This window comes from Sceloporus undulatus, chromosome 2, assembly GCF_019175285.1.
Source record: "Sceloporus undulatus isolate JIND9_A2432 ecotype Alabama chromosome 2, SceUnd_v1.1, whole genome shotgun sequence".
NCBI classification, from domain to species: domain Eukaryota; kingdom Metazoa; phylum Chordata; class Lepidosauria; order Squamata; family Phrynosomatidae; genus Sceloporus; species Sceloporus undulatus.
Genome location: NC_056523.1, coordinates 256,202,171 through 256,214,808, shown reverse-complemented (window position 1 = coordinate 256,214,808; position 12,638 = coordinate 256,202,171). Strand labels below are relative to the sequence as shown.

The 12,638-nt window shown below is 43.3% G+C and overlaps 1 protein-coding gene across 2 annotated transcripts in view; it reads right to left on the bottom strand.

The window, feature by feature from the left end:
- Window positions 1-263: 263 nt before the first annotated feature.
- The window catches only part of S1PR3 (sphingosine-1-phosphate receptor 3), a 12,736-nt gene continuing 361 nt past the window's right edge, over window positions 264-12,638 (bottom strand). Inside the window, exons 1-2 of one of the 2 annotated variants that reach the window (XM_042448124.1) lie at window positions 5,104-5,155; window positions 264-1,547 (exon numbers count right to left, since the gene is read on the bottom strand). In XM_042448124.1, coding sequence (XP_042304058.1) covers window positions 264-1,397 — 1,134 coding nt within the window. In that variant the 5' untranslated portion in view covers window positions 1,398-1,547; window positions 5,104-5,155. Of the gene's footprint in view, window positions 1,548-5,103; window positions 5,156-12,638 lie in introns of those variants that run through there. The other variant, XM_042448123.1, reaches the window with a different exon arrangement.

Here is a 12,638-nt window from a genome sequence, read left to right as displayed (position 1 = left end):
ACAGAATGTTCACAAATATTGTGATTACTGAGGAGGGGTAAGTCTTATCATGTTGCTGAGGAGGAGACGTCATGGGTTTCATAGGATTCATAGGACTTCATAGCAAGAAATACTTAGAGGTGTAGGCACTTGAAATTCAGAAATTGGGGGATGCCCTACCCCATGATTTAAGTGCATAAAATGTCACCAAAAGGACTTCCATTTGTCTCAAAAAGTCTAAAAACCCACACAAAATAATCCTTGGCTTGCAGAGCTAGTGGACTTCATTTGCACAGGTTTCCGTTATGAAATGAAGATTCATTTTTTTCAGCTGTACACGAGGAGCCTTTAGTCTCTGGGTAATCATTCTTTGGTTTCTGTGTGTTGTTGCTGCTGCTGGATTTGCTGCGACTTTGATCTGGAGTGGGCTGGATTGGCAAAGACATTGTGGCATTGGCCTTCACCAGACAGCCGCAAACAAGACGGAAGAATGCTCGGCGCATTTCTTTGCTTGCCAGAGTGTAGATGATGGGGTTCATTGCTGAATTCAGGACTGCCAGGGCAATGAATCCATCTTCCTGGTATAAAATGAGACATTCTTTCACTTTGCAGGCAACATCAATCAGCAGCAGGATGAACAATGGAGACCAACAGGCAATGAAAACCCCAACAACTATCACAACTGTTCTGAGCAATGCCATAGACCTCTCAGAGTTGTTATGATTAGTGACGTTACGGCTACTGGACTTCACCAAGATGTAAATGCGGGCATAGAGGATTACAATGGCCACCAGAATGGCCATGAAGATGATGATGCAAAAGGCCACATAGTGCTTGGAGTAGAGAGGCAAAATGGTGGAGCAGTCTTCTAAGTTGCCAATACAGTTCCAGCCAAGGATTGGTAAAGCACCCAAGGAAACTGAGATAAGCCAGCATGTTCCAATGAGCAGGAAGACTCTGTACTTCTTATTAGCATCATATGGCCTCATTTTGATCATTGTCAAATGTCTCTCAATTGCAATAGCTAATAAGCTGAAGGTAGAAGCCCCAAGAGCTACAAACATGCTGCCCTCCCGAACAAACCAGATCTGGGAAGACAGGGTCAGGGTCTTATTCCCTGACATCAAGATGTTGACCTTGTAAACTATTCCAGCCAGCAGGTCACAGAGGGCTAGATTGCCAATGAAAAAGTACATGCGGTTGTGAAATTTATGGTTCTTCCAGATGGCAATCAGCACCATCAGATTCTCCAGGATAATGAAACTGCAGATGACAAGAAGTGCAATGGTTGTCAGCCCTAGTTTTTTCCCTCGTTCAAGCTTTCCAGTGTAATTATAATGGGAGAGTATCACAGGGTCCATTGCTTTATATTCTTGATATAAGAAGATACCGGTGGGTAGTGTGCTGACCACAGCCATGATCTAGGTTTCCTTTCCAAATGAAAAAAGTTTTATTCCAATTAATTTCCACCAGGGGGAGCCCAAGTCACACCACTTACAACACACCTTTAAAACTGTCTCCAGCTCCTCTACTCATTGCATGCCAGCATCCTGCATGGACAGCAAGACCTGAAAAATAGCCACAAAGAGATTGCGTTAGTCAGTTGCATTATAGTCCCTGATTTCATAGTGTATGTGTGCACGCTTGTTTGTCCATCTAGCTGTCTTTCTCCAGACATACACACATCTCCACAAAATTGTCCTCTAAAGAATTGTGTCTGAAAACAATTACGGGTTTTTTAATGTATACATATTTTAAAACCCCAGTAATCTCATGTTTTGTGACATAATGCATAGAAGGACAATTTTGTGGACATTCAAAATGTTCAGTTAATTAGTACTAATGAGCAGATCTAGACTTTACCAGACACATAGGTGAAGTGAAGGCAGTGAAAATGACCATCTCCCACTAAGTTCTCCACCTCTGCTTCCAAAAACATATAAGGACACTTATACATGCCATGGTGTTGTCACTTTTCATTATTTCAGCTTGCATTACTAGTGACAAATTGCTTGCAACCAGATTGGGGAAATACACCATGCATTAGGAAGGAAAGGGACAGAACTCAATATAAGGAAGTTATTTTGGTGGGAGCTTTCATAGACCTTTCAAGTGGACCAAAACAAAAATTCCCTTATATGGGGTTCATATATAGTGGTCATGCTGGCAGAGGGTTTGGGAGCTAATGCTGTTGTGTGCCTTCAAGTTGTTTCTGAGTTATGGCAACCCTAAGATGAATCTATCATGGAGTTTTCCTGGGCAGAGTTGTTTAGAGGAGGTTTAGCATTGACTTCCCTTGAAACTGAGACCATGTGACTTGCCCAAGATCACTCAGTGGGTTTCATGGCTGAGCTGGGATTTGGACCCTGGTCTTCAGATTCATAGTCCAACATTCAAACCACTACACTACATTGGCTTACCAAAGACTCACACCTGTCTTCCTCCAAGCTCTTCCTCCTCTTACATAACTTGTCCAGCAACATTACTCTATTTGTATGTCTCCCAAGATACACTGAAGGTATTGCATATACAATCTGGTCCTTTATCTGGCACAGATATAGGATGGGTGTCACCTGGCTTGACAACAGTACATGTGACAAAGATCTAGGGGGGCTTAGTAGACCACAAGCTAAACATGAGTCAATAGCATCATGTGGTGACCAAATATGCCAATGCAATTCTAGATTGACTCAAGAAGAGCATAGTGTTCAGACCGAGGGAAGTAATAGTCTCACTCTGTTCAGCTTAACCTCACCTGGAATACTGTACTGTTTTGGGCACCACTCTTCATGAAGGATAATGACAAGCTGGAATGAAGGGTCACCAAGATGGTAAAAGGTCTGGAAGCCAAGCCCTAAGAGGAACATCTTAGGAAGTTGAGTATGTTTAGCTTGGAGAAGAGAAGACTGAAAGTGACATGACAGTTTTGTTTAAATATTGGAAGGGATGTTTGTTTTCTGCTGCCCCAGAGACTAGGACACAAATGAATGGATTCAAACTGCAATAAAAGAGATTCCACTCGAAATCATTAAGAGGAATTTCCTAGCAATAACAGCTGTTTGATAATTCAATGGCCTGGCTTGGAGAGTGATGGATTCTCCTTCACTGGAAGTCTTTAAGCAGAGATTGGATAGCCATCTCTCTGGAATGCTTTTGGTTGTGTATGCCTGCATAACAGAAGGCTGCACTAGATGACCTTTCAGAGATCCCTCCTAATGCAATGATTCTACATGTAGAAAGCCCTTTCACTCTGTGGACAGAGGAATATGGAGATTTAGGACAGGGCAGCTGGCTGACTTGACTTCGTTCACTCTTCCCCATTCACTGAAAGTATGGAGGACTGACTTGAGAGCATGCCAGCTGCAAGTTTTTCAGGGCCTGGGTTCTTCCTAGGGATGTTTGCCCTTCACCTATGTAGTGTAGGCCTGGGACAGCACGTAGTCTCCCATGGTGGATTTTTGAGGATTGCAGCCTCTTCAGGCTGCCCTTCTTCTAGTATGAAACAGACTGCAAACAAACAAAACAAGGCAAAAAAAGCAAATTGCCTCTCCCATAAGCCTTTAGGAGCAGCAAAACCAAAAGTCTGCCACTTCCACACCTTGTTTGTTTTTCTGCCATGGTGGAAACTCAGGAGTAGAAAATTGGCCCCTAAAACTCTCACTGTTGCCCACCCTGATCTACATATACTATCTGAGAGCATAAAGGCAGTATGGTGGCTGGATGCATGCATGTGCACCTGATTTGGAGGATATAACTGTATGCAGAAGGTACCTCTGTGTATGTTAGGGATTCCATGTGTGTGGAAGCTTTATTTGTGGAAAGACCCACTTTGTATCTCATTGGCTTAGACCCAGAAAACTGATTCTCTCATAGGTGCGATTTAGACTGGTGCAAAGCGCTGGCTTGGCCACATACTAGGGTTGCCCAGAGGCAGAGCAACCGCACGCCCCGCAACCCTAGTACATGGCGTTGCCATAATCATGGTGGCCTCCCATCTACATGGGTGCCACCATGATTACGTCACGCATGTGCCATGTCCAAACTGCACAGTGTGTGCGTGACATCTCTGTGTCGCCCAGGCCACTTACAGTGGCCTGGCTGTGGCACAAGAAGGAGCTCTGAAATGGAGCTCTTTCTGGGCGCTCACCATTTGGTGGCTGCGGGAACAATGCCAGGGAGAAAGGGGCTGTGGCTCTCAGGGTGTCCAGGGGCATGAAGTCCCAAGGACTCCCCTTTTCCGTGCAATGGACAAGCGGCATTTTGCCGCTTCTCCGTGGTCTGGAAAAACTCCCGATTGGAGCTGCAGGGCTGCTGGTGAGGCTGTCCTGCACCCAACCTGGAGATAAAAGGGGCGGGTGCAGGCATAAATAAAGCCTCTTCACAGTAGAATTTGAAAGCAGTAGCATCCATCACTGACACTCAATAGCCATATTAGATGGAAGGGATCCTATTTAAAATTATGGCCATATGAGAATTTTGAACTGTACCAGGGAAGTTAATGGACAGCATAGTGAAGTGATGAAAATTTTTGAAGTGCACTTGCTCATTATGAGAGCACTTGCTCATCATGGGACTCCTCATAGCCACACTCTCCAGGAGAATAAAAAATGCAAAGGGTTGCCTCGGTCCATGTCAACAAACCAGTTTCAGCAGTTTTTATCTTGACATTAGCAGATTTTTTTTAAAAAGGTTAATGAGTCATATATCCCAAATCAAGACCAAGATACTCCAAAATACTTTACATTATAATTGGAAAAGATCACAATAAGAAATTATTGCTGAGGAAAGCCATACCTCTCCTTCCCTGCTATGGTACAGTTTTCAGCTGAATTCAGAGGGAAAGGAGAAGGATGAGAGGAAGTGACAGCTTGTCCTTGTTCAGCATTACCTTTGTTCAGAAAAAAACATGCTGGTGCTTTGACCCTGCAAGCCCTGATTTTACTACACTACAGCTAAATGACTATTACTTTGCTGGAGAAAATATTTACTATCTTTGTTTCAGTGCTGAGAAAAAGAATTTGGCCCAGTGGATCAAGGCTGATTAAGTAAGCAATTGCCAGTGGCTTGTAATGGATATGGATGTCTGGCGTCTGGAAAATAATTTTTTAAAAAGTAATTCATTACCATTAGTTGCTACTTCCAAGCTGTAGGTATGCTGGACAAGAAAGATTGTCTGGAACTGTCTACTCTGTTGCAAGGCTTTTTTAGACAACCTTGTGCTAGTCATTGATACTTGGCCTGACCTACTTCACAGTGCTGATGGCAAGATAACATGGGCATCAGGAAACTTTGTACACCACCCTGGGAGATTTGGATGAGAAGTAAGATAAAAACTTGATGAAAAAATTAAATTGTCTATGTACAAAATATCAACTCTGCAACCCAATGGGAGAGTGAATCAGAGCTGTACTAAATTAGATAAAATTCTTTCTTTCTTTTTTTAAAAAAGATAATTTCATAAATTGCTCCTTTTTCAGAGAAATACAAAAGAAGCACGCCTGACATCCATCTGATTCTATACTGCTCCACATAGCGACATGGAAACTTAAACAAATAACAGACATACTGAACATATTTCAGCTTTCCTCCTTTTTTGTGTGGGTGGCCATAAGTAGAAGTCATATCCACAAATTACCATTTTTAGACCAGAGAAAAGCAAGCACATTTTGAGTAAAAAAAGCAAACATTAGCAGACAGGGGGTAGGGATACCCACACTTGTCTGTTGCTTCACATAAGGATTAATCTCTGGTGAGTTATTATGCATAACCTGTCTAATATCCAACAGCAATGCTAAAATCTAGACAAGGATTGTTTTCCAAAACAGATTAATTTCCTTTGCTTCCATTTTCAATATCTTTGTGACTATAAATACAATCTAGATAACAATAGTTTACCAAGCATTGATTCTTGGAAAGTGCAAAGATTTCTTAACAACCTACTATTTGCCTTGGCTTCTAGAGTTGTGTAATTCTTTTCAAAAGCTTATGTATAAATCTGACAGATATTATCAAGTACGTAATCACAATTGGTTTTAAAAGAAGCCATATTTAAGAGCAATGTTCTTCACATGTTCTTCACTGCAACTACTCACTATGCTTGTTTGGGTATTTGGTTGCTGTGATCTTTATTTCCACTTGGATCCAAAGGTTCTTTCAGAACAAACCATGGGATATATTTAAAACAATTTAATATTCTAATTATAACACTGACAAAGGTTCAGTCATTTATGATGAACCAAACTTGCTTTCTGCTGCTCCAGAGGCAGGACGGGAACAGAGAGTTTCATATTACAAGAAAGGAAATGTTGACAAAACATTAGGAAGAACTCCTGGATGACAAAAGCTCCTTGACAGTGGGCTGCCTTGGAAGATGATGGATTCTCCTTCACTGGGGATATTTTAAGAGGAATTGGGATGCTTTAGCTATTTATATTTCTACAATGTCAAGGGGTTACATTACACAGTGCTTCAATTCTCTCCCAACTTGGTCTGTGTTGTGTGCCTTTAAGTAGTTTCTGACTTATGGTGAACCTATCACAGAGTTTTCTTGGCAAGGTTTGTTCAGAGTAGGTTTGCCACTACCTTCCCCTGAGGCCAAGAGCATGTGACTTGCTTAAGGTTACCCAGTGGGTTTCATGGCTGAGTGGGGAATCGAACCCTGGTCTCCAGAGTCATAGTCCAACACTCAAACCACTATGCCACGCTGGTTCTCAAGTCTATAATTCTGTAATCTAGGGCCTCTTTGAAGTTCCTAACTGGTTAATAAGATGTTCTGAGGAGCATTATGAAATGAAGTCAAATCTTCACCTTATAAAGTAAACTTATTATTATTTTAATTTTTTTCTTCATGGCAAGAGACAAAAAAAAATTAGAAATGTGAGGAACAGATACCAGCACCATTCTTTTCAGATTATCTAAACTGAAGCCAGAGGAAATGTCTGAACTGATGATAAGCATAATGTATTCTCTGTAAAAAACAAAACAAAAACAAACAAACAAACAAACAAAAAACCCTTGGCCTGAACTGAAAAAAACATCCCTGCAGAGACCACCTTAGTCTGAAAATGAAAATGAATAACTGGAGAATTAAAATGAGATGTGTACTAACATCCGGAATGACATTTTCTCACATTAACTCTACTCTATGGATGTCATCCTGCATTTCTAGTGCACAGTGTCAATACTTCTAATGAATCTAGCAGAAAAACGGATGTCATTAACACACATCACTATCTTCAAAGCTACTGCTGTAGATGGAAGCATCCCCGTACAGTAACTTTTTGTTGAATGAGCCACATTGTTCTTGTTTTTTGCACACCTGAAGATGATACTAGGCAGCTGTGTGTGGTATACCGAAATAATGAACTTCCAAGCCTTTGGCAAGGAAATGGTTTAAAGCTGTTGCCAGGACCACTCTTTTCTTCACAATAGGAATCCACCACACCAGTCACACACAACCTCTATTTCTACAGAAAGTATAGACATGCTAAACAGACAGTTGTAAGCCTGCTCCTGGTCAGAGTACAACATGTCCAGCAGGTACAATCTTGTGTATCCCATAATACTGTTGAATACTGTCAGGCAATATTGCTTTGTACACTCTGCTACATGATCAGCCCTTTCACACTTCACAATTATAGCACTATGGTTCCACTTTAACGGCCATAATTACATCCTGTGGAATGCTGGGATTTGTAGTTTAGGGATGGATATTTAGAATTCTCAGCCAAGAGCTCTAGTACCTCACCACACAACATATTTCAGGATACCATAGCATTCAACCATGGCTGTTAAAATGGAATCATAGTGCTATAACAGTGCTATAACAGTGCGGTGTGAAAGAGCTCCTAGTGTAGTGTAAGGTGCTGTCCTATTATCATTGTCAAATAATAATTCAGCTGCCAGTCCACTTGGCTTTTCAACATGGAATTGGAGGGTGCCATTTTGTTCTTAACCTCTGGTTCAGACAGCCAGTGTCTATAGCTATAGCCATTAAAGGCCAACTTAGATTAGAGCAGACATATGTATTTTACAAATTTGCCGGCCCTCTCTGCATATAAAATATGAATGAAGCTGTCTTCTCTTTAAGTCAAAAGGAATACATGAACAAGGGGAATGAACCCTCCCTGCTCCATTTTGCCTCACTGTGCTTCATTCCATAAAGCAATTTTCTCCAATGAACCCAGCTTACTCCTGGCATCAAAGATGGAATCCAAGAACATTGCTACACGTAGTGGAACAGAGTGAGGAAATCCACCTTCTTTATGTAACCCTTTCCAGCTGAATAGACCTATCTCTTCTTTAAATGAGAATGGGGCACATATGATATCCACTCCATCATGCTGAACTTGGTCCTAAGAGGAAGTATGAGTGGACAAGGGACCCACAGGATGCATGTGGTTTGCCAGCCACTTTTGTTGCCTGGATGCCCCCCATTCATCATTGGCAATGTCAAGCCACTGATAGTTATGTCACTGCAAGAAAACAACAAGCAACTTCACCCCCATATTCTTCTTTTCTCTTCCAGATAGGAAAGAAATGTTTTGCCCTATACGCTGACTGGCAGGGATCTATGCAGTAGAAAGTTACACTGACACCCTCTAGCACCAGAGTTGCTGGCAATTTTGTTGCAGTGGTAAAATTACTAGTTACTGCTAAGTTTTGGAAGCAGTGTGGCCCCCCCCAATGGGTTGGGGGTTCAGTGCATCCCTTCAAATTTTCCTATCCCTGATCTAAGTCATCCATGTTGAAAGCTGCCTTCTGAACTTTAGTAATGAATGTATGAAGGGATTTCTAAGAAAGTGAGGGATAGCCCCCAGTTCAGATTCTGTTGCAGATGTTACTCATGCATGATCTCTGCCAATGAAGGGTCGGCATCTGTCTGAAGGAGTTTCTAGGCATATACAGATACATGTACACAGGGCTTATGTTTTATACTGTTAATCGTTTAATTGTATCTTAAGGGGGATGGAATTGGGGAATATGGACTATATATTTTAATGTTGTAAGCTGCCCCGATTGTGTTGCGTAGAGGGATGGGATAAAAATAAAATTTATTATTATTATTATTATTATTAATGACCCTTTATATGGACAATATCTCAGGATTCCAAATAGCCAAAGAGAGATTTGTTGTTGTTGTTGTTGTTGTTGTTGTTGTGTGTCTTCAAGTAGTTTTTGACCTATGGCAACCCTAAAGTGAAACTATCATGGGGTTTTCTGGGGCTGAGTGTGAGTCACCCAAGGTCACCCAGTGTGTTTCCATTGCCAAGCAGGGAATCCAAACCCTGATCTCCAGTGTTGCAGTCCAATGCTCAACCCATTACACCACAATGGTTCTAGGATTAGCCTCTTGTTATTGTTTAATTAGTTCCCTGTTTGCCTAAGAAAGCCTGATGGACTCAGCACGTGTGGATTAGGAATAAAATTCTAAGTAATCTTAGGCGGGTTACAGACCGCCAAAAAATACGTATGGAATACGTATTAGGGTTAGGAAGGGGCGGTGCTTCCGCACCCCCCTAACCCTAGTACGTATTCCATACGTACAACATGGCGGTGCCCCTTCCACATGGGGGCCGCCATGTTTACGTATCGGACGCATAGCGTCCAGACGTGTCGCGGTGCCTATGACGTTGCGAATGCGCCAGCGGCGCCTCGCGACATCATAGAGGCGCTGCAAGAAGGAGCTCCATTTTGGAGCTCCTTTTTTGCTCCGTGTGGGAGCCGCGCGGTGTGGCTGCTACGGCTCCCTCACGGAGCAGGCCGCCGCGGCGGGAGACCGCCGCAAAGCGGCAGTCTGTAACCCGCCTTAGTATTGGTTTCTTTTGTCCCAGGGCTGTTCAAGAAAGCGATGAAATTACATCATGTTTGAGTCCTGAAATATAAACTCCATCAGACAGTTCACAGATTGTGGTTCACTACTTCTGAGATGTAGGCGGATGAACAGCTGGGAATACAGAAAGTTTGTCTGATATATTCAGTTCATCTGTGAATTTAGCTTTCAAATCACACCTGGGTTTTGAGGCTGTAGACAGGTTCCATGTCTGAATTTGCCATCGGAGTGAATATTGAATGCTTGTAATAATAAGTCTGGATCAGCCTTTACACTTCACAGATTGTAAGTTCCAGTCAAACTGTGCCTTGGGCAAACTGGGACTAAAACAGGACCAATACAGGTATAGATATCATTGGTGCATTGCCTTGGGGCCAACTGGGGCCACCTCAACTCTCCCTGTCCTTGTCCTGCCCTCCCACACCATCTGCTGGGCTGAAAAACTGGCCTCCATAATAAGCACAAGGGAACCAGCACCACCTGAACCTCTGCTCCGAGTTTAAGGTGCTGCCACCCCAATTTGACCTTGACTTTCTAACTCATTTATTTATTTAACATATTTTTATATTGCCTTTCAGCCCACAATGGCTCCAGAGTCTGTGAACACATAAAAATAATTTGCTTTGCAGGCCCATATTGCCCTAAGCTCTGGGTCACTAAGCTATGCCCCTGAGGATGCATGGGTGGTGGGGACAGGAGAGATGTTCCCTTTATTAAGTCCCTTAAAAACTCCTTCTACACCTCATTACCTGGAGTGAGATGAGTCAAATGCCACAGTGCTGGGTGTAGAAGAATGCAGGAGTGCCAGCTATGTTTGTGGTAATAATCATTTGGGGTGTGTAGAATGGAGTACAATGGTGAGGTTTCAGATCTCTTAATCCATCTGTAGTTAACTGTGCCATAAGGCTAACATAAGATAAGAACATTAGTTGCTGGGACACCCCTTATTTTAAGAGAGCCCTAACATATTTTCTAGATTACCACATTTCTGGAACACATAATGGGTGCAGTTTTCTTTTATTCACAGTCACCGTTGTGGATGCTCAGATATATGGCGCTGTGGTGAATGTTCCCTTTGAAAAATCGTGGCTATTTCCTAGAAGCTGCTTTATTCTTCCCATAGCTATGTGGCCCACATTTTACAGTCCCAACCATGTCTCTCTTTTTAAGGGACTATCTCACATAGCCATTTTTGGACCTGTTATATTCAACTGTTAAATACAACACAGTTTTTCTTCTCTTTTATGAATTTGTAAAGTTTCCCAAAAGGGAGATTCATATGTTTCCTGATGGCACATTAACCAGGATGTGCAAAAGGTTATTAAAGGAATTCTCCTGCACTTATTAGCTCATTATATTAATATCTGCAAACCACCATCTCCAGAAAACTGGGGTGTATATATAGCTTTTTCCTTTGGCTTTGGACTCTTTCAAACAACAAACAAACAAACAAAAAGCATGCAATGATCTAAAGCACCCACCTAGACCAACATGTCCAGCGTGACTCTTAATGTCTCCTCCCTGGATGCTTTGTTTTCCCAAAGGTCAGTCCTCCACAGACTGCACAGAACAATTCTTTTGCTTCTAGTTGTAATTTAGGTTTCTGGCACAAGAGCACCAGGATGGTACCTCAGAGTGAAGTAACAGAAGGAGAAGGGGAATAAGATTCCTAAATCAGTCGGGGGACGTGTAGTCAAGCCATTATGGTGCAGTTGTTTGAATGTTCAAATCCTGCTTGGCTATGGAAACCCGCTAGGTGACCTTGGTCAAGCCACACTCTCTCAGTTTCAGGGGAAGGCAATGGCAGAACTGCTCTGAGCATGCCTTGCCAAGAAAAACCCGTGGCTTTAGGGTTGCCATAAGTTGGAAAGGACTTGAAGGCACCCAACAACCACTGCAAGAGCAATAGCAGCTTCATTTATGTGCCACTCCATACCACCTAAGCAGTCTCTAAGTGGTTTTACAAAGTGTAAGGTAATTGGCCCCAACAAGCTGGGTACTCCTTTGAGTGACCTATGGAAGGATGCCAGGCTGAGTTGACCCTGGGCCCCTGGCTGGGACTGTGGGTTGTGAGGCTGCAGTACAGGCACTGAACAACTATCTTAAAGTCCGTTGTTTTGAATGGGGCTGTGCCGGTGGCTGTGCCAGGGCTTCCTTAAGTCCCATCGCTTTCCCTGGCTCTGCTGGGCAATGCCCCCCTTCTTGGGCCAAATGAGCTGGGGAACCCTTGACAAAGAGTCCCCCTTTTTCAGACCACAGTTCCCAGAATCCCTCAGGCACTGGCCATGCTGTCTAGGAGGTCCTGGGAGTTGTGGTCCAAACAAGTGACAGGTCCAAACTCAGGTCAGCTCTATAGTCTATAGGCTTCCTTCCTTGCCTGGTCAGGAATCAGGAGCCCTTGCTCATGGACTACAAATCCCAAGTCGGTCTTCCTTCTGCCCACTTTGTGTGTGTGTCTTGTGCGCTCTCCAGTCGTTTGGCAACACCAAAGCCAGCCTGGCATCAGGTTTTCCTGGCCAGCTTTCTTCAGAGGAGGTTTGCCAAAAGCGCCCCAAGTTTTCCCAGAGACTCTCCCAAAGGGAAGCAGAGGCGAGGGGCAGGGTCCCTTGCAAACACCGAGACCCCCGCCCTCCTGCTCCCTCGGCTTTGCCCTGAATCCGGACTGGAGGACGCCCCCAAAAGAGCATCACAACAGTGCCTCCGAATTTAGAATTCAGGGTGTCTTCGAGAGAGGCAGCCTGGGCTAGTGGTTGGAGCGGCTCTGGAGAGCGAGGTCACACTCTCTCAGCCTCCTTCTTGGGAGGGTTTGAAGCAGAGAGGCTGGCTG